Source organism: Medicago sativa, chromosome 7 (genome assembly GCF_051527215.1).
Source record: "Medicago sativa cultivar Bolivia chromosome 7, Bolivia_mono, whole genome shotgun sequence".
In the NCBI taxonomy this organism is placed as follows: Eukaryota; Viridiplantae; Streptophyta; class Magnoliopsida; order Fabales; family Fabaceae; genus Medicago; species Medicago sativa.
Genome location: NC_140755.1, coordinates 91,113,363 through 91,135,854, shown reverse-complemented (window position 1 = coordinate 91,135,854; position 22,492 = coordinate 91,113,363). Strand labels below are relative to the sequence as shown.

Genomic DNA, 22,492 nt, shown 5'->3' with positions numbered 1-22,492 from the left:
TAAAATAAAGATAAAAACAATAAATATAATTAAGTCAAGAAATAACTAGTTGTTTAAAAAGAAATTTTACACTATCAATCAATTATAGTTATCAATCAATTACAATCGTAGATCATTAGAAATACTAGAGTTTTATCATTTTCGTTTTTAAAGTCATACACATGATTGTGATGCGTTAACGGTGTAATGGTTGTGATGTGTTAACCTTGTAAAACATTTTATAGTTACCATGCATGGAAATTAAACTCTTTTCAATGTGACGGTACAAGTTTGATGATGTACTCCCTTCAAAAAAAAAGTTTGATGATGTATTAATGGAGCATAATGCAAAAAAATATATAAAAATATGTCGACCTTTTTAATAGTGCCATGCAAAGTTGTGGATCCACATGTCAACTTTGCAACATAGTCCAAACAAATGTAACTGTTAATGTCCAACAATTTCCTTCATCGATCAACTGCAGAATCACACCTTCAAAGTAATAAAAACAAAACCAAAGACATTATTATATATCCTTCATTACACCTTTTGTGGTCTCTGGTCTTTGATTTATGGGAGACATACAAAAAGGTAACACACAAAATAACTCAAATGTCATCATCATCTTCAAATTTTGGCTTTATCTATTGATACAAATTTATCTATCTGTTTTTGTGAATTACTAAATGCAATGTGAATAAAAGTATTATGTATATGATGATTTATATATATTCCTCACATAACTCAATGTTGTTGTTCAGATAGTTATGATATGAAACCCAGCTTTACACAGATCGTGGTAGTCTCATCTATTGGGTTGATATTGGTCATATTATTGCATTATCGACTCAAACAGATTAGAGATCAAAAGATCATCCCTCGTTTAAGATTATCACGTACAGGTCACACCCCAAAGCTTGAAAGGTTCTCTCATTACGTAGGTAAACAAATATGTAATCTTTTTAATTATTACACACATCGATCCGCTAATATTTTATCATTTGGAAATTTCTATAGCAATGTGAATCTATGAAACACGGACACTCCTTGAATTAGGTGTGTCCCGGTGTCGGACACACAACACCAACACATATGATTACACTGAATTGATTCGTTGAATTGTTACAGCTAGGCAAATGGGGTTCAAGGATAGGAGAATTTGTCCTGATCTATGTAGATTGGCTTCTGAATACATAAGCAAATGTGAGGGGTTTGAAGATGATATATATGCCTACTTTGAGAATGAACCAGATTGTGATTCACTTTATGTGAAGCTGGTGGAGGAGTTTGAGAGATGCATTCTTAGTTACTTTGGATTTCATTGGAACCATTGTGATATATTGATAAGTCAGGTATGTTTAATAATTCATTACATTGCACGATGTTTCAGCTGTAGGGGATCCAAATCCGTAACCGAGGTTTTTTGAACTTTGCAGGTTTTGAGCTCAGAAATTGCAGAACCTAAAAAGAAGTTAAAGCACATAGTTATGGCAGCTACTAGGTGTGTGTTTCTATTATTATATGGGGGTCAAAGAACTTATCAGGAACTAAACATGTCACCTTCCTATACCTCATCTTAGATTTTTGTGTTTTATTGCATTTACCTCCTCTTAGGTTCTTTACCAAATTTCTTGTTAGATTCAGAGAAACAGATTATTTATCTTTCTTCCATAAAAGAAAGGTCCGAAACTTCTCCTAAAATACATTAATGAAAGTAAGCTTGATGAAACTCTGTAAAAAGAAAATCCATAAAACACGATATTAATCAAATATTAATACTAAGATTAATTCAGATGCATTATAGGTACTATACTAGATTTGAATTAGATTGCAAAACTATTTGATAGTAACAATATTTATGTCTAGATTATACTTGGAAGAACAAATATTACAAATTGAAAGTTTACCATAGTGTATGTTTTGCAGTGGATATTTTTTTTGGTGTTGGTGGTGGTCGGGGTTCGAACCCCGGACCTTGCATATTTTATGCATTGTCCATACCAACTGAGCTAAGCTCACGAGGATCTTGCAGTGGATATTTAATCTTATAATTCGATATTCTACATATACTTCCTTAAAATAGGCACCAAGCATCAAGGAGTATGAGGTATTGATCAAGTTGAGTCTAAGAATCATGAATAATAAGCAAACGGTAGCTCTATCGAAAACATAAAGTGTGCCAGAGTAATAGAAATACAATTCTCTTCTATCCTTCATACTTCTTCTACCATTAGCAATGTACACTTATCACTGTTGTCAAAACATTTGCAATTATGTTCAAAAGGGTCACTTCGGATTATGTTTTTTTTCTAAAGGGGGATAGTATTCTTTGCGCAGGGAACAAAGGTTTGAGAGAGTTGCCAAGAATCTGAAGGTGGCAAGTGTTTTTAATACATTAGTAGAAGAGATGAAAGCAATGGGAATTGCAGTAAATGATGACTCTCAATGTACAGAGGTAATGGCTCCCGTAGCTCATAGTGATAGGAGCCCAGTCCTACTTTTGATGGGGGGAGGTATGGGAGCTGGCAAGAGCACTGTACTCAAGGATATTCTCAAAGAGTAAGCAATTACAGTTTCTGAACAAAAATTAAACATACCTTTTTGCACATTTTGTTTTTATTTTAGTTCTGTATAAAATAAAGTCTACACATAATGGATTGTTTGAGCATAGATTAATCTTCAAGTATTAAGAAAAATTGTGCAAGAGAATTCATATTACAGACATAGTGTGCAAATATCAAAATCCTTTTCTTGAATACAATTTTTTACTATTAAGCTACACATGAATTGTTAAAGTTAGACAAGAAAACTGATGTTTAAATCTGAATATTATGATACAAATTGTTTGCATTAAATGCTGAAGTTGAGAAGTGTAAGTTTTGTTTTCCAATAAAATCCAATGACTGTGCACATTCAAATTCAAATATGCCTAAAGGCTGAAGAAAATCGAAAGAGTAATGGAACGACCAAGTTTTTAATTATAACATCACATGTGTATTTAACTACGTTAGTTTTTCAAAAGGGATCAGATCTTGAACATGTTGTTTTCTACCAACACACGTTGGCTCAGTTGGTAAGGAACGGGCCAATTCCTTGCAGAAGGTTGTGTGTTCGATTCCCTCTGCCGATGTGAGGGCAGTGTTGGTGGGTGATCTGTAAGTACCTCTATAAGTGCCCTTTGGGCCCGGAGGCGTGCCCTGACCCTGGTGGTGACCGGAGCCGAACCCACCTAAACTTTCTGTAACCAAAAAAAAAAAAAAAAAGAACATGTTGCTTTCTTGTTTCAACTATCATTTATGCTATCTAGCTTTTCAGTTTTGATGTACAAGATTTGTCCTGAAATCGTCCAAATAGACAATGAAAAGAACCTAATGTTGTTTCTTTATGAATGAAATTTAAACAGACCTTTCTGGGCAGGAGCATCAGGAAATGCAGTAGTCATTGAAGCAGATGCCTTCAAAGAATCAGATGTCATCTATAGGGCACTTAGCTCAACAGGCCATCATGACATGGTTAAGACAGCTGAGTTGGTGAGATCATTAAGACACTTCTCTGCTCTTACCCTGCATTCCATCCAATTCTATTAATCATTTCTGGGTCGAGGATGACGGCTCTTTAGTACAGTAGCATAAAAGAGCATTTGAAAAAATAATTTAATTGAGTACTTATTCAATAAATATTTATCATGAGAGTATATATAAGTTATTTCTACAAAAGAATAGCTATTACTACAATTGAAGAATGAATGAGAGTACATGCACATATGCGCTTAATAAGTTGTTTTTATAAAATATCTTGAAGAACTTGTGAAAATAGGTTGAAACCATTTAGACACATATCATAGGTTATCTTTATGAACTTTTTTGAATACATACGCATGTACTTATATCGTAGGACACATCTCCTGAACATCCTAATTCCACCAATCATTTCATAACTGTGGTTTTAAGCTTTGTATATGCTTTTCATTCTTGCATCATGGAGTCATTGGTCCAAACAGGTACACCAATCATCTACAGATGCAGCTTCATCCCTCCTAGTAACAGCACTAAATGAAGGTCGTGACGTAATTATGGATGGCACACTCTCCTGGGTACCATTTGTTGTGCAGACAATAACAATGGCTAGGAATGTTCACCGCCGCCGTTACCGCATGGGAGTTGGCTACAGGGTGAATGATGATGGAAGCGTAACAGAAAACTATTGGGAACGAATTAAAGATGAGGAACCAGAACAGGTTGGAGGAAAAAAGAGAAAACCATACAGGATCGAGCTAGTTGGAGTAGTGTGTGATGCTTACCTTGCTGTTGTTAGAGGCATAAGGTCATCTTGAATCTTTCCATTTTACAATATTACTCACAAATCACAAGGAACGAATTCCTCTTCAAGATTAATGACTAGATTTGAATGTTGACAGGAGAGCTATCATGTCTAGAAGAGCTGTGAGAGTAAGATCACAATTGAAATCTCACAAGAGATTTGCTGATGCATTTATGACATATTGTCATTTAGTAGACAATGCCCGTCTATACTGCACAAATGCATTGGAAGGCCCTGCCAAGGTACACATTCCCTCTCTTATTCTTCTTTAGATGACAAAATCTAGAACAGTGCACACTCCTACATCTTCCAAATCAAGAATGAGTATAAATAATTCAGGATAAAAATCGTAATTAAAAAACATCGGTAAAACATGGAATCCCCCCCCCCCTCTCTGCAATTTAGATTGATGGATGAAACTTGTATGCAGCATACCGTGATTTTCTTTTTTCTTGTATACTCAGCATCTTCTACTGCTGACATTATAACTGTTGTACAGTTGATAGGTTGGAAAGATAGAGACAGGACCTTGCTGGTTGATCCAGATGAAATCGACTGTTTGAAGAGGGTTGCAAAGTTAAATGAAGATGCAAACTCCATATATGAACTCTACAAACACCCCAACCCAGCTTGTGAAGCTGGATCTGTATGGAAAGACATTGTATTATCTCCTTCAAGGCTGAACATCCAACAGGAGCTCAAATTTTCAATCCAAGAAATTGAACGCTTCAAATGAGAACTTCATGGAGCACATAAAAATTTCCCATCTGCACAACTTTTGAGACAAGTAAAGCATGTTGAAATTTGTGATTGATAGAAGATTTTATGTATGTTTTATCAATGTGATTAGCTTACATAGTTACATGTATAAACAAAGAACATGTAGTCAGAATTTTGTGCAAACTGCCCATTTGCAGTCAATACCAGGAGAGTGCATGACGGTCAAACTGATCGATCAAACAACATAATTAGTGAAATTCTTTAATTCTATGCTCATGAAGGAACATTCTTCCACCAGAAAACATACCCACAAAACTTGTTATATATAACTTAAGTGCCATGCATCGACAAAGTAGGAACATTCTTCCACCAGGAAACATACCCACAAAACTTGTTATATATAACTTAAGTGCCATGCATCGACAAAGTATAAGATTTTAAGCTATATAGTTTGTCAACAAAGTATGAGTTTAGTTTATACTTGGAACATTTGTGTATATAGGTAAAAAAAATAAAAAATCAAAAGCATAGAGGTGGATAAGGGGGAAATGAAATTTTAAAAAATAAAAAACTAAAAGCAAAGCACAAAACACACTTATCAATCTTTTCTAGGATCTCCATTACAACAAGAAATTCTCAGAAGTTTGAAGAGTGTTATCTAGAGAAATAGCAAAATGGAATGTCAATTAAACAAGGCTAACTTTGTTGGAAACCTCTCTCAAGCATTCTTCACACGGAATGGACCAATTTACAAAAGCTTCTGCATGTGAACCAAGCAAGTTCCTTTTGAAAGGCAATGACAACCACTTTACATTTATACGCCATAAAATTTCCAACAAAGTGTTTCAAAATTAAAATACAAGAGATTTTATCTGTAAGTAAATCACTATTCACAAGAGACACATTATCACAATGCAATAACACTACTAGTGTGAACCTAAGAGTGGACACAGTATGTATTCTGGCCTGAAATCATGCTAATTAGCCCGGTTTGAGGATCATGGCCCAGGCCCATTCAAATAAGAACATGTGCTAGGAGAGTACCCAGCTGCATAGCAAAAGCTGATATGCCCCTTCAGGTTCTTCACCAAAATCAGTTAAGCTGTTGAGCAAGAAACACGCCTATATATGCAAATTCTGACCTGAGCTAAGGTACGCTTTCATTCCAATTGTCAACACTTTCACTTTTCTCTGAAACTGACTTTGTCATTAATTCCCCTGTGAGTACATCATCGCCGTCTCTTCGGTCGCAATCCATATTCTGACTAGCGTACACCATAGTCTTTCCAAAGACACTGTCTCAGTCCTGAAGGTTAGTTAAGAACAGTATGCACACAACATATAAAGAGATGTGAACACGGTAACAGGAATAAGCATGAGACAGATTAGGAATGTAATCCAACTCTAAATTTTGACTGGACCAAATATCCAGACCCGAACCCGACCCATAAACACAAGTGTAACTAAGACTGAATTTAAGTAAAACGAGACTTAGTTTACCCGAATCAGAAGTAAATATCTCAGAAACATTAAAACTTCTTTCTATATGGCTATGCTGTTTCACTCAGTTATAATTTTGTAATATATATATATATATATGGGTCTTGTTAACGAGTGCCCCGGGGGCACTCGTTAACATTTCCCTATATATATATATATATATATATATATATATATATATATATATATATATATATATATATATATATATATATATATAGCATTGTGTGTATAGGCATCATAATTTCTTGAACATTTCCAATCATTAGATCAAGGAAAACCAGCTGCCAGTAAACCTGGACTCCCTGCCGATTCCAGGCCAGAGTGCACGTGACATGTCATTCATTGACTGTTGCAGATAGTCCTTGCTCGTTCCACTCTGCGCCTCAATTTCGCTGTCTTAATGTCTTGTAAAACCTGTTATGTTGTTCACTGGTAGCAGTATGCGGCAAAATAATACCCCATAGTAACATGATCCTGACAATATACTACTACTAGTAAATGTTTTAATTTAGCACCTTAATTTATCTCAACTTCATATTTATACTAAAATACTCATCCTCATTCTTTCTACTATTGCAATTTGACTGAACAATATACTCCGTAGTCCATAAATCAGTCACAATTTCCTATTTGAGCACCCCTTTCATGATTGTCTCTGCAATATGTATTATCTCATGTGACTTCTTATGAAAAAACAGTCTTTCCAAAGGATAACTTGGAACCCACCCACAAATACCTGTTTTCTCAGTTAACAATAAAATTTTATCATATGTTTACCAGTCACAATTATGATTGTTTAAACATTCTATACATATATGCTTTGGTTTGATTCAGATACCACCAATATCACTGTGCGAGATTTGTTGCCAAATAGATACAAAACTTCCAAAAACATAGATCACAGTAGTGGCAGTTTTAACCATTCAAGTCAAACCAAAATGCTGATTGGATAAGAAAATCATTAAGAAGCATCTACTACCACAATAACTCAGTGGTAGATAACCAAAATAATTAATGATAAAGCTTAGCGTCTACTATCACAATAATTCAGTAGATCACCACAATAATTAATGATAAAGCTTGTCCCTGGTTCATTAATTTAATTGCTTCTGGAATCAAAGTCATCTACTACCATTTATTGATCTCTTCAGCACAATCTCTCACTTCACAGTAATTTAAATGCATTCAGTAACAACTAACATGCTTCTTACTAGCTTCAGTGTACTAAAGCTGCTTGCAAATTTCATTATTAAACGTATTGATATATGCATATAAAATAAGATAGATAAGAAAGCATGACCTTGAATCATCCTCAGAAACTTAAACAACTCTAATATAAAGGCATAAGTTCATGGAAAAGGACAACATGGTGTTGTAAAGCTCCATCCATAATGGAATTCACGAAATAACTAGACTAATTCTGATTGTGAATCTATTATAGGAAAAGGCTAATTCCATGACTGAAACTCATGACCCACATGACTACAACTCTGACAATTGCACTTGCACCAAGGTCTCCTTCCTAGAAGAAAACAGGAATAGAGACATCAAAGTTGTGAACAAAACAGGAATAGAGAAATGCAGGGTGACTAGCAAACTTCAAGTCTGGACTCCACCCAACTCAATATGCCTGCTTCTGTGACGTGTCCAACTCTGGAGTATCACTAATTACAGCATCTATCCATGTTTCATGTTTCCACTGCTATCCCATCACAACATAATCTTCTGAATATAGGAGAATGGAAGGTAATGTCAAGAGATTATCCAATCCTGCAATTAGTGTTGTTAATAGCAGCTATTGCGTAGCAGAATTTGAATAAATCGATGTTGTTCCATGATACACTATTTAGCATAAAATGTTGTCAAATAGCGGCTATAGCATTGTTGTGTAGCGGAATTTGAACAAACTGTTATTCTACGCAAATTACGATTTACAGCACTACCTGCAAGGAAACACAATTTTGACAACAATGCTTCATATTACTCTAAGGTAAAATTCAGAAACAAAGTGAAGGCTAAAGACAACAGGTGCAATCGTTGATAACACATTTTATTTATAAGCACTCAAAGTTTCCGTAATTGACAAAAACTACATGCAAGGAAACAACATAATTTTGACAACCATGCTTAGTATTACTATAAGCTAAGTTTGAAGCAAAGTAAAGACTGAAGTGAAAAGGTGCATTTGTTGATAACAAATTTTATTTAAGTGCTCAAAATTTCCGCGATTGTCAATGCTACCTGAAAGATACACAATTTTGACAACCATGCTTCACATTACTCTACACCAAAGTTTAGAAACAAAGTAGACTAAAGAGAACAGGTGCGATTGTTGATAACACATTTTATTTATAAGCACTCAAAGTTTCCGCGATTGACAATACTGCCTGCAAGTTTCACAATTTTGACAACCATGTTTTACATTACTCTAAGCTAAAGTTCAGAAATAAAGTAAAGACTAAAGAAAACAGGCACAGTCGTTCATAACACGTTTTATAGGGAAGTGGCCAACACTACACAGAAAAAAAGAATTTTGAGAACAGGGTTTATAACTTGTTGTTGGAACATGTGTGGAAATTGAGTAAAAAGACTAAACACAAATTCCCATGTTGGGTAGAACTGGTGTTGTGTGAATTGAAAAAAGTGGAAGTCCCACATCGGATGGAACACACACATTAGTAGTGTTTATATAGTGGGGGGTGTACCTCTAATTAATGGGGGTACATAAGCACTAGAGAAAAGATATATATTGATATATATTTTATTATTTGGAAATGATAAATTAAATAATTAATTTAATCATTATTAGAAAGTGCTTTCTTAGTCCCCAAGTTTTGCTAAAATATTTTGATACATAATATAATATATTTTTGTACTAAATTTAATATATTTTAGTACTCAATTAAGATATTTTTGTACTAGATCTAATATGTGAATTACTTAATCGCAAAGTAATATGTTACTTGTTCCCAAAGTTTCTCATATTACTTGTTCCCAAAGTTTCTCACTTATTAGTTGTGAATTTTCTCTATAAATAGAGAACTCACACAGTGCATTCCACACACCGAAAAGAATTTCATTGAGTTGTCGGGAATTCTTTTCTTCTCTTCTCCCTCCGACTTGTGTTAACAAGTTTCTTCTGCTTCTACTCCTTTCTGTCCCTTTCGGTTTCAAATAGAGCGGTTACGTACCGTATCGAGTGGCTTCGATCAATCGATTGAACCATATTTTAAGAGTGTTCTTAAGACCATAGTCCCTTTTCGGTTTAATGTCCCTTCGGAATTAAGAGTGGTCTTAAGTTCATAGTCCCTTTCGATAATATAAGTCCCTTCGGAATAAAGAGTACTATTAAGATCATAGTCCCTTTCGTAATAATAATGTCCCGTCGGAATTATGAATGATCTTAACAGTATATAAATTATTTAAATATTTTTCTATTTGAGGAGAAATGGTGGTAACACCATATTTGAGTGGTCGTAGTACCATATTGAAAGTTTGGAGAACTTAAAGGTTAGAATGGTGGAAACACCATATTTGAGTGGTCTTAGCACCATATAGAATGGTAATAATACCATATTAAAGTGGTTTCAGTATTAAAGAGTGATCTTAGTACCATATTTGAAGGTGTAATTCTCGAACGGTTTTCTACGGTGCAGTAGTTAACCGCACAGTTGTAGCTGGGCTTGTTTTATCCTGGAGGCGGCGTGGTTGATAGTCTACCTTGCACAATTTTGGGTAGTGCCACGAAACGTCTTAAAGAGAGCGACCTGGTCGTGACTCAACCTAGTAACAACTTCGGTAGATAATAGAATTTGGAAATCCAAATACAACAGTTTGGAAATCCAAAAACAACAATTTTAAGACGTTTCGATATGCTCTGTCTACCGAAGAAGTTACTTATTGAGGTTCAATTGTCCCTAAATACATTAAGGATAAATCAAGCTATTGAATTACATCTTTTGACTGAAACGACGAAGTGCTTGTTGTAAACAACAACAACACTAAGAAATTCACATATGTGACTTGGAATTTGTTTGAAATTTATTTTCAAATTCAGAATCGAATTGTGAATAAATAACTTTAATTGTTAAGAGAATAGAACCGCAAGAGTTGTTGCATCGTCCTTAATTTTCCACTTGATCCTTGACAATTGAAAAAGACAAATATTTAGCGTAACAGGCATCTGGTCGGTAGGATAAAATCAGTTGTCAAGTATTGAAGATTTTTTGTACGGTGCAGTAACAAATGAAAAGGACAATACGGTTCTAATTGAAATAGTCGAGTTTACCATGTTAGAAGCATCGTGTGCCTACTCTCCCAAAAAATTGCTTCAGTACGGCACATGAGCTAACCAATATACCTTTGGTAAATTAAAGCAAGAACATATATTTAAGTTATTGATTATAACTATATTGGAGCACCAATTTTGGTAGACGGATATCAACTCGGGTACTCAATTATTTTAGGATTTTGATCCTATAAGAACAAGGCGAGTGGCTTGTACACCATGCATTTTTGTGGGAAAAGATTGCTCCTTTGATGAAATGTTCAAAATTAAATTCTCCTTCTATATAAGTTGGGTGATTTTAATATTTGACATATCAAAATTGATCACGAACAAGTGTTTAATTTTAAACTTGAGTAACTTGGACTTAATTCCAACGTTATATGATTAGACAATTTTATTTATTGCAGTCAAGAAATATGAACCAAAAGTTCATATAAATCAGAATTTAGAGAATATGAATCTCTAAACATAATAAATTATGATATGTGTGAATTTGATGACACATAAATTAGAAATGATAAAATGATATTTTTATCATATTTATTGATGACTGTGAATTTTGGAAAATAAAATTGATATGCTTGAATGTTCAATTTTTATAACGAAAATTGAAATTTATAGAGTACCCAAGTCTAAGAACAAAAATTCTAATTAAGAAATTTTTGAAGAAAAGACAATCCAACTTGTCTTATTTTTTGGCTTCAGGACCCCAAGAGAGTTGAACTCACTAGTAGAGCCTATGAATGTGTATTCATCGGGTATGCGATAAATAACGAAACATATAGGTTTTATGACCTAAATGTTAAAGTGATCATAGAATAAAAAGATGCTGATTTCTATGAAGTAAGTACCCCTGTAAATTAAAGAATAATGGGGGCACTAGTGGGGGTAAACTAAATTCCCTTCTAAAAATTAAGAACTAGTGGGGGCACTATATCTAATCACATTCATGTAATTAGAAATAGTTATGAAAACATCATACGAGATGTTATAGAACCTCAAGGAGGTAAGAAAGCTAAAAATGCTAAAGAGTATGAACTTGGTTTATACATTGGAAGAAGATTCATTAAGCCTTAAAGAAGTTATATCCTCATTGGATGCTGAATTATGGCAAAAAGCAATAAACGATGAAATGAATCTTCTAGAGTCTAACAAAACATGACACTTGGTTGACTTGTCTCATAGTTGCAAAATCAATCGGTTGTATTTGGATTTTGGAAAAAGGAAACTAAAACCTCACGGGACGGTTGATGAATACAAGGCTCTCCTTGTAGTCAAAGGTTTTAGACAAAGAGAAAAATATAGACTTCTTCGACATTCATTCACCAGTCACGAAAATGCTATCCATGAAAGTACTAGTCCTTTTAGCCGCCGTTCATAACTCGATAGTACTCCAAATGGATGTGAAAGTTGCCTCTTTTTATGGTGAACTAGAAGAAGAAATCTATATGAAACAACCTGAAAGTTTTGCGATTCATGGACAAGAAAACATGGTCTGTAAGTTAGATAATTATTTGTATGGTCTAAAATAAACTCCTGAGGAATGGCATGAAAAATTTGACATTCTAATGCTATCGAATGAGTAAAAAGTGAATGAAAGTGACAAATAATATTTGCACGATCATATGTCTCTATGAAGACGACTTGCTCATATTTGATTTAAAGATTCATGTTATGAATTATGTGAAATCATTGTTTATCAACAACATTGATAAGAAAGACCTAGACAAAGTTGAAGTAATTCTTGGTTTCAAGATTACTAGATCGGAAAAAAGAACTTTTTTGATAAATCTCACAAAGTTGAGAAGTTCTTAATGAAATGTTATTATTTCACCGTAAACTTGCAATCATATATCATGATCCAGGTGTAAGAACACTTGAGATGGAGTTAAACAAACAGAATATGCGAGCATCATTGGCAGTCCTTAGGTAAGCCACTGAATGTATTAGACCCGACATTGTCGATGTCGTAAAACTCTTGTGCAAGTTTACTAGTAGACGGATGAGAAGCATTGTCATGCTATAGAAAGAGTCATGAGGTGCCTTAAGAAGACTATGACTCTAGGATTACTTCACTAGGAGTAACCTATTGTACTTAAATGGTACAAGATATAAAATAGAACATCTTTCAGATGAATATTTAGCGACTAGTGTTTGCACATTGAGCATCACTAGAGGAGTTATTTGTTGAAACAAATGATATTGACTCAGTCCACTATGGAATGAATCTGAGATGAGAACACTAGAGAAAACTAGTGAAGAAGTAAGTTGATAAGATACTTGCTAATTGAAATCCCTTAGTGGATAAAACCGGTTCCAGAAGTGTTAATTTATTGTGATAGTCTGCAGCTATTACAAAATTGAGAATCGTTACCACAATGGTAAGAGGCGATTATTAAGGCACGAACACATAGAGAAATAGAGAGCTAGCTACTCTCAAAAGGAACGGTTAAAGTAGATCATGTACGTACTGATAAAGAATTAGTTAATCCTTTGACGAAAGGAATTACTAAAAAGAAAGTCCTAAACACATCCAATAGGATGGGACTAATGCCTAAAGGTCACAAGTGATGGTAACCCGACCTACATGACTGGAGATCCCAAGAAATAGGTTCAATGGGTAATAACAAGTCACAAGTGATAGAACATGCTATGTTAAAGGTAAGAAAGCATGATTCCTGCAGCGATAGAAGGATGAGATAATAGAAACTCTTAATGAGATCTATACTCTATTTGGAGTGGAGTACATAGCTACAGGAGTACTCTTGATAGACTCACCTATATGAATGTGGAACTAAGGGCCGGTTCCTATGGGATTCGGGGCAGAATACCTAGAGCATTCGTTAAACCGGGATACACGTGCAAGGTCATAAACGCACGGGCTTTTAGAATACACCTTATGAAAAGGTTTGTGTGTGGGTTCTATGTCTGAGATAGAGTTCAATGCTGTAAGCAACTCTTGTTAATCAGAATTTTACTCGCTATGCAAAGGTTCAAGTTGTAGGCGACACCTTTGTTTACTAGCAAATCTTATGGAGACGTCTTTGACGTTATTTATGAAACCATTTTTTAAATTCAAGTGGGGGATTGTTGGAACATGTGTGGAAATTGAGTAAAAAGACTAAACACAAATTCCCATGTTGGGTAGAACTGGTGTTGTGTGAATTGAAAAAAGTGGAAGTCCCACATCGGATGGAACACACACATTAGTAGTGTTTATATAGTGGGGGGTGTACCTCTAATTAATGGGGGTACATAAGCACTAGAGAAAAGATATATATTGATATATATTTTATTATTTGGAAATGATAAATTAAATAATTAATTTAATCATTATTAGAAAGTGCTTTCTTAGTCCCCAAGTTTTGCTAAAATATTTTGATACATAATATAATATATTTTTGTACTAAATTTAATATATTTTAGTACTCAATTAAGATATTTTTGTACTAGATCTAATATGTGAATTACTTAATCGCAAAGTAATATGTTACTTGTTCCCAAAGTTTCTCATATTACTTGTTCCCAAAGTTTCTCACTTATTAGTTGTGAATTTTCTCTATAAATAGAGAACTCACACAGTGCATTCCACACACCGAAAAGAATTTCATTGAGTTGTCGGGAATTCTTTTCTTCTCTTCTCCCTCCGACTTGTGTTAACAAGTTTCTTCTGCTTCTACTCCTTTCTGTCCCTTTCGGTTTCAAATAGAGCGGTTACGTACCGTATCGAGTGGCTTCGATCAATCGATTGAACCATATTTTAAGAGTGTTCTTAAGACCATAGTCCCTTTTCGGTTTAATGTCCCTTCGGAATTAAGAGTGGTCTTAAGTTCATAGTCCCTTTCGATAATATAAGTCCCTTCGGAATAAAGAGTACTATTAAGATCATAGTCCCTTTCGTAATAATAATGTCCCGTCGGAATTATGAATGATCTTAACAGTATATAAATTATTTAAATATTTTTCTATTTGAGGAGAAATGGTGGTAACACCATATTTGAGTGGTCGTAGTACCATATTGAAAGTTTGGAGAACTTAAAGGTTAGAATGGTGGAAACACCATATTTGAGTGGTCTTAGCACCATATAGAATGGTAATAATACCATATTAAAGTGGTTTCAGTATTAAAGAGTGATCTTAGTACCATATTTGAAGGTGTAATTCTCGAACGGTTTTCTACGGTGCAGTAGTTAACCGCACAGTTGTAGCTGGGCTTGTTTTATCCTGGAGGCGGCGTGGTTGATAGTCTACCTTGCACAATTTTGGGTAGTGCCACGAAACGTCTTAAAGAGAGCGACCTGGTCGTGACTCAACCTAGTAACAACTTCGGTAGATAATAGAATTTGGAAATCCAAATACAACAGTTTGGAAATCCAAAAACAACACTTGTATAAAACCATAATTAAACATATTCATATATGCATATAAAATAAGACTGATAAGAAAACACGACCCTAAATCATCCTCAGAAAATTTTAAAACTCAACATATGATGGCATAAGTTCTTGGAAAAGGACATCATAGTGATGTAAAGCTCAAACTATAATGGAGTTCATAGAATGGCCAAACCAATTGTGATTATGAAGGCAAAGGCTAATTCCACGACTGAAACCCATGACCTAATGACATGACTATATAACTCTAACCATTGCACTGGCGCCAAGGTCCCCTTCCTGGAAGAAAACAGCCTAATTGCTAAAAGACATAAGTCCTAAAATTAAAACACTACAAGTAAACAACCTAAAGACTAAATATCTGTGCTGAAGAAAAAGGAATATAGATATCAAAGTAGCGAACAAAACAGGAACAGAAAAATACAGGGCAACAAACTTGATGTCTGGGCACCCAACTCAATACGCCTACATATGTAAAGTGTCCAATTGTGGAGTATCACTAATTACAGCATCTCTCCCTGTTTCATGTTTCCCCAATGATCCCATCCCATCACAACATAATCTTCTGAATGTAGGGGAATGGAAGGTAATTTCAAGAGATTATCCGATCCTGCAAGCAGTGTTGTTAATAGTGGCTATAGCGGTGCTATAGCATGCCGGCATTTGAACAAACCGTTATTTTCCACGATTGACAACACTACCTGCAAGGAAACACAATTTTGACAACCATGCTTCACATTACTCTAAGCTAAAGTTCAGAAACAGAGTAAAGACTAAAGAGAAGAGGTGCAATTGTAAATAACACATTTTCTTTATAAGCGCTCAAAGTTTACACATCAAATAAATTTGAAATTGTGTACTTGAATGGTTTAAATAACTAACAATACTCTGAGAATTTGATTTGGTCACAGATTGGAGTTAAGTAACCTGACCTGTGTTAACTGAATCACATTCAGAACAAAAACATCAGTCCTCTGTATTGCCGAACTTGAAATTCAATTGAATCAAGCAACAAGGAAGTGGTCAACTCTGGTAAACTTGAAAGATAATCTGAATTTTGGAAACAGGAATGTAGCATGTGTTTTAATTTGCATTTAGCCCTCATTTCTCGTATCCCAACGTGTTGTTACAGTGAAATTTGTGAAGCTGTATCTGTTAGGTTCGGTATAATCGAGCATTGTGTTGCCTCTTGGATGTGGTTCCATAAGAGGTGCAGATTTAATTAAAAGAACACATGAATAAATTTGATGAAATCCCTTTAATGATTATACAGAAGGAATAAATTTGATGAAAACACAATCAGGTATCATGGATTTTATACCCAAGATGCAAAAAACAAGATCTCGTGAAAATCAAAGACAAAAACGACAGATTCATTCCAATGTAAAATCATACATAATAAAAACCAACATTTACAGGGTTTTATACCAAAGTTGCATAGATTCATTCCATTGTAAAATCTCAATCACAATAATATAAAACAAACAGATAGGGATTTTATACCAAAGATGCATAGACAAGTGGCAACGAATAAGATTTGAAGAATTCAATCACAAAAACCAGTTCCAATCCAATTGTACAATCATGAAACCAAAAATTAGGGTTTTTTATAACAAAGCTGCAACGAATCAAATTTATAGAATATCAATCACAAAAACCAGATTTATTCCATCGTAAATTCATATCACAAACAAAATTAGGGTTTTGAAACCAATGATGCTTAGATAAAACGCAATGAACTAAAGCTCAATTAATAATGTAACAAAAACCAGATCTATTCAATCGGAAAATCATAAAACCAAAATTTAGGGATTTTGTGCCAAATCTGAAAATAAATAAGATCTGAATCTGAAGAAAATAAATGACAAAAAAAAAAAAAAACACACAAGATCGGGAAAACCTTCTAGCTTTTCATTTATGATGAACAAAAATACAAAGCTAGAAAACCTGGACAATTTCAATTTAAAAGTTTAATGGTAAAATTGAGAATTCCTTCTTCTTTTGAAACATCTGTAACAAACCCAAACTACACCGCATAACAAAGAAAAATTTACAGCTAGCTACCACTACAAACACTAGCTTTTCTAATTACCCCTCCCCCTTTTCACTTCCTACCCCCCCTTTTTGTTGGAGCCTTCCTTGCTGGTGCAGCCTTCTTCACTGGCGTAGCAGCCTTCTTCGCCGGTGCAGCCTTCTTCACTGGCGTAGCAGCTTTCTTCACAGCCGGTTTCGCCGCAGCAGCTCTCTTCCCAGGTGATGTCCTTGTCGAAGTTCTTGAAGCCTTCGCAGGCCTCGCAGCTGGCTTTGCCTTTGCAGCAGGTTTCGCCTTGGCAGCTGGCTTAGCCTTGGCCGCGGGCTTTGCCTTGGCAGCTACAGGTACAGCATTGGCCTTAGCAACAGGAGCCTTCGCCTTGGGCTTCGAAGCAGGCTTCGCCTTTGCAGCTGGCTTAGCCTTGGCAGCAGGCTTTGCCTTGGCGGCAGGCTTAGCCTTAGCAGCTGGCTTAGCCTTGGCAGGTGCAGCTTTGGCCTTAGCCTTAGCAGGAGCAGCTTTCGCCTTAGACTTAGCAGCTGGAGCCTTAGCCTGAGCCTTGGCTACAGGTGCTTTCGCCTTGGGCTTGGGCTTGGGTTTTGCGGCAGCGGGCTTCTTAGCTGGAGCAGCAGACTTAGCTGGTAACTTGTAAGATCCCTTGACCTTAACAAGCTTCCCAGAAGCAACCAGCTTCTTGATCTGAACCAGAAGAATCTTCTTGAAGTTCGCTGGAAGATTCTTATGCTTCTCTTCAATGAACTTTGCCAAAGCATACTGGCTTGAACCGTTCTTCTCCTTCAAAGTCACAATCGCGTCCGTCACCATCTGCAACAAAAAATAAAAATCACATTCAAAATTTTGATTAGATTTCGATTATAATAATAACAATGATAATAACAAACGATAATGTAATTGTGTTGAGTTGAGTTGGATTATACCTCTTCATAGGTAGGGTGAGTGCGAGGGTTCTTGGAAGCGGGCTTTCGGGGTTTTGGCTCTTTGGGGGCTTTTTTGGGCTTGGCGGCAGTGGGCTCGTCGGATTCATTGACGACAGGTGGAAGAGGGTCGACGGCGGCCGGCTCCTCCACAATGGGTTGCTCGACGGCGGAGACGGTGGGTTCTTCAACAGAGGAAGCCATAGGGTTGAAATTGAAATTGAAAACGAGAAAGAGAAAATGGATATGATTATGGATCTACGAAGATTGAGCGAAATTTTTGGTGTGAGAAATGACGAAAATTACGTGGTTTATATAATGTGTGTAAGAACAACAACATCCAAATGCTGAAACGTGATTGGTTGAGACGCGTATTCAAGGATTGATCCCGCATTCAAGTTTAAATGTCAACCTTTGGATTTAGCGTTATCGACGGTTGGTGTTATCTGTGGGAAGGCATATATGGGAAATATTTTGGGGATTGGATTGAGTTGGGAACGTTTTAGGTGTGCTTTTAAGCTCCAATAATTTGATTATATCTTTTTTGTTTTTTAATATTTTTAAGTGAGGTTTTTTGTGTCTTTTAGATTATTATGTGAGCTTTCTGATGATATTTTGAGCGTTTTAAATGGTTGAGAAATTTGGGAGGAATTTTGGTTTGAAGCCAGATTGGTAATGATTAGGGTTTATTGTCATGGTATCATGGTTTATGATGAATTCAGAGGAATGTTTTGACCTTTGATGGGATTTTTGTATCATGTATGATAGTAGGGTAACTGAGGATTCCATTGCATCAAGAATTGTGAAATTCTGATTAGATTTGAGTACTTAACTATTGATTATAATGTCACTAAGGTTGAACAAAATTTTCCAATGAACATAGGTTGTCATGTTTAGTTTATAGAACAATGAATTTTTTTCATATTGTGTTAAAAATTGAAATTCATTTGCACTTAGTATTTAGTGTTGCTACAATTCAGTGGTATTTTATGGACATTATATTTTTTTTCTTTGAATTGTTCAAAGTCAATTTAGCTGTATTTGTGTTATGTTAACAACTTACCAAACACTACTTCATTTATGTGTATTTCATGATTTTGTAGCAAGCAGTGTGTTTCAATTTCTCATAAAAAATTGTATTGGTGGGATTATGGGATTTGTGATTATCTACTATGTGGTGATAAGTTTTGAAACATAGTTTGTTGGTTCAATTTAGCAATCCCTGTCTAAAATTGTGAGCTTAAATAGGAGATATTTCACCTTATTCAAATCCAAATACATAACACCTTTATACTTGTTCACCAAACTACTGCTAATTTATACTTATCCATAAATATGGTTAACCACCCATCTAAGATCATTTTAAAGTGGTTTAAAATGTTGTTAAGGCTCGTCTTATACATATTTATAAACATGTTAGTATGAAATAAGTTTTGTAGTACCATACTCAAACTCCATACATTCTCTTTTGTAGAACCACAAATCTAAATTCAAAATACATGCTTTAGATAAAAATAAGTTGAAATAAGAATTAAAAATGTGCAAAAATATAGTATCCTCAAGAATTTGAAGTTTGAGAAGAACTACTATTCATTTCCTTCATATTCATTTTTTTATTCAGTTCTCACGGTAGAATAATGAGGGAAAAAGCTTGTATTCAAAAAATGAGCCATTTTACTATGTTTATCAAATGTTTTAAAATTCAAACATCTAATCGACGAGACAATTTTTTTTTGAACAAGAATCGACGAGACAATTAGGTTAGGGTTTGACTACTTTCAACTGCTTGAATTGGGACAAAATTGTAATCTAGTCGCTCAAATCACCAGTTGAATTATTTGGATTGATTCAATTTTTTAAACTTAAAGTCGATGGTGTAACATCCATTTGTGTTTTTATACAAGGTTGGGTTGTCTTCCAAATAGGCAACTTCAACTCTAAGAGTCGAACTCGAATTATTTTTCTGAGGGAGAGTCGTGTTACCAACTTTCTCAATACCACGATGTTGATTTAGTTTTGTTTTTAAAAAAACATTTATTATATCATTGCAAATTAGGTTCCATTTTTCCAGCTTAAACCTCTAACTTTATAAGAAACGGGTTTTGATAATTTGGAATTCGACCAAGAGATAAGTAAAGAATAGCTTTAAACTCTGGTTTCTCTCCTTTTAAATCACCACACACATTCCTATACAACTCAATCAAAAATATTCATTTGATCCTCGGAGACATACTATTTTTTGTTTTTAGTCCCTTTAAAATATTCTTTTATTATTCATTCTTGCAAATACAACAACGTCTAAGTTTTATCCCACTAAGTGTGGGATGACTACATATATCAAACGTCGTTATATCATATGTCATATCAATATCCAACTCGTTAATCTCTATGTCATTCTTAATAGTGTCTTTTATAGTCTTTTTATATCTTTGTATGCCTCTAGTGGGATGACTACTCTCTTTACTACAAAATGCACAAGTATTTTCTCTACATGCTCAAGCCATTTAAGTTGAGTTTCTACCATCTTTTCTATGATAGGTGCAACTACAAACTCATCTTCAATGTTATCGTTTCTAATTATATCATGTTTAGTCTTGTCGCTCATCTAACACAACATCATCATCTCCATTAAGCTTAATTTACTCTCATGTTGGTTCTTTATTGTCTAACACTTTGTCACATATAACATTTTAGGTCTTACATGTGTACGGTCGAACTTTTCATTCAACTTAAGAGGTATCTTTTGTATCACATAAAACATTTGAGACCCTCTTCAGTTTCAATCATCCAGCTTGAATTTGATGATCTGCACCTCTATTTATTTCTCTACCCCTTTATGTTGTGGACCTAAAATGTTTAAAATGAGTAACATGACGTATGATATGATTTCTAACTTCCAACTCCAAGCTACAAATGTTTCTCCTTTTGCTAAAATTGCATTCCATGTACTATGTCTTGTTTATACTTTGGTAGAAGCCATACATTTCTATTGTGATACTTGTCTCCAATTCCGCATTTAATTCCTATCTCGACTCTCCCAATAGGAATGTGTCATCTTGCAAATGTACCATATTTTGTTTTTTGTCCTTACTTTCGTGTTTTAGTCCCTAAAAAAATTTGTTCATATTAGAACTAGTCCTTATAACATGTAAAATATCTTATTTTAGTCCCTCTAACACGAGTGACATAAAGGACCAAAAAAGATACGTGTTTTCGCCTTTTAATCTCCCAATAGTTGCATTTCATGTTTCTTTTGTAATTTGTTCATCCCAGTGCAGCATTGTTTGATCTTTCGTCTTAGCGTGGTGTTTGTTTGATTCAGATTGACATACCAACTTCAAACAATAATAGATTCAGTCAATAACTAGCTTAGTATCTGAAACTTCACAATATTTGTGCACTATAAATCAATCACTTCTTTTTTATGTGAATCATATGTCTTATACGCGCAATTTAACGACTAATCCCTCGAGTCAGATAAAACTGTAATAGATGTCAAAATTCACTATCAATATATTTAACATTTCTACATTTATAAAGTTGGGTTCGTACCCAAGACCTATGTTTAAAGTTAAATATATCGTTTACTATTTCATTTAGGTGTTATTGGGTATACACCAATCACTTTTGATAGACTTCTTAAAAAATATTCATTATAATTTTATTAAGTTTATTTTTTTAGGTATAAATTACCAATTTGTTGATTCAAAAAAAAAATTACCAATTTGTAAAACATCCCTTGAGAAAGGAAACAAAAACTAATTAGTAAAATATAAATTATAGTTCGGTTAGTAAAATATCCTTCGGAAAAAAAAAAACTAATTAGTAAAATATAATTATAGCTCCGTAAAGATTCAATGTATGTCGAAAAGTCAAACAAGGATAAAATCAAATTTAAATTTTAAAATTTCGTAGAAAAAATTAATTCTTTTTTTATAGAAAAGAAAAAAAATTAATTCTTATGACTAAGTGGAATCTATGATATAAAATATTTCAATCAGTTTTATTAATTAAATCATTAAAAAGGTAAAAAGATTTTATTTGATAAATATAAAAGGATAAAAATATAGAGCATTTAAAATAAAAGATTCAACTTGACCACGAAAAAACAAAATCGATTACTTTATTTACTAAGCAATCTAGAAGAAGATATTTTTTTTAGTAGTTCATACTTCATACTTCAGCAAAATCGATTATATATTTTTTGGGTCCCGCTAACCGGTGCCCCTGGGCACTGGTTAAGCATACCATAAAAGAGAATTATTATCATAAATGGAAACTGGTTTTGACTTTATTATAAATTAATTATACAATTTTAATGCA

General features: G+C 34.3%; 2 protein-coding genes across 2 annotated transcripts; one reads left to right on the top strand and one right to left on the bottom strand.

Moving 5' to 3' along the window:
• The first annotated feature begins 472 nt into the window (after window positions 1-472).
• On the top strand, window positions 473-5,277 carry LOC146910164 (calmodulin calcium-dependent NAD kinase-like). The gene is made up of 9 exons (XM_085726420.1): window positions 473-571; window positions 742-921; window positions 1,109-1,332; window positions 1,417-1,481; window positions 2,318-2,539; window positions 3,384-3,510; window positions 3,981-4,303; window positions 4,398-4,542; window positions 4,800-5,277. The coding sequence occupies exons 1-9, from the start codon at window positions 553-555 to the stop codon at window positions 5,034-5,036; spliced, it is 1,542 nt and encodes a 513-aa protein (XP_085582546.1). The 5' UTR covers window positions 473-552; the 3' UTR covers window positions 5,037-5,277.
• An 11,818-nt stretch (window positions 5,278-17,095) lies between these two features.
• On the bottom strand, window positions 17,096-18,456 carry LOC146910163 (uncharacterized). The gene is made up of 2 exons (XM_085730977.1): window positions 18,173-18,456; window positions 17,096-18,059 (listed from the first exon to the last, which is right to left on the bottom strand). The coding sequence occupies exons 1-2, from the start codon at window positions 18,371-18,373 to the stop codon at window positions 17,310-17,312; spliced, it is 951 nt and encodes a 316-aa protein (XP_085587103.1). The 5' UTR covers window positions 18,374-18,456; the 3' UTR covers window positions 17,096-17,309.
• Between the last annotated feature and the right edge of the window lie 4,036 nt (window positions 18,457-22,492).

Coding starts and splice junctions, on each gene's coding strand:
- LOC146910164 (XM_085726420.1), top strand. Junction 922..1,108: donor AAGGTTCTCTCATTACGTAG/GTAAACAAATAT, acceptor GAATTGTTACAG/CTAGGCAAATGGGGTTCAAG. Junction 4,543..4,799: donor CATTGGAAGGCCCTGCCAAG/GTACACATTCCC, acceptor ACTGTTGTACAG/TTGATAGGTTGGAAAGATAG.
- LOC146910163 (XM_085730977.1), bottom strand. CDS start 18,373: ATGGCTTCCTCTGTTGAAGAACCCACCGTCTCCGCCGTCGAGCAACCC. Junction 18,060..18,172: donor CTCACCCTACCTATGAAGAG/GTATAATCCAAC, acceptor TTTTTGTTGCAG/ATGGTGACGGACGCGATTGT.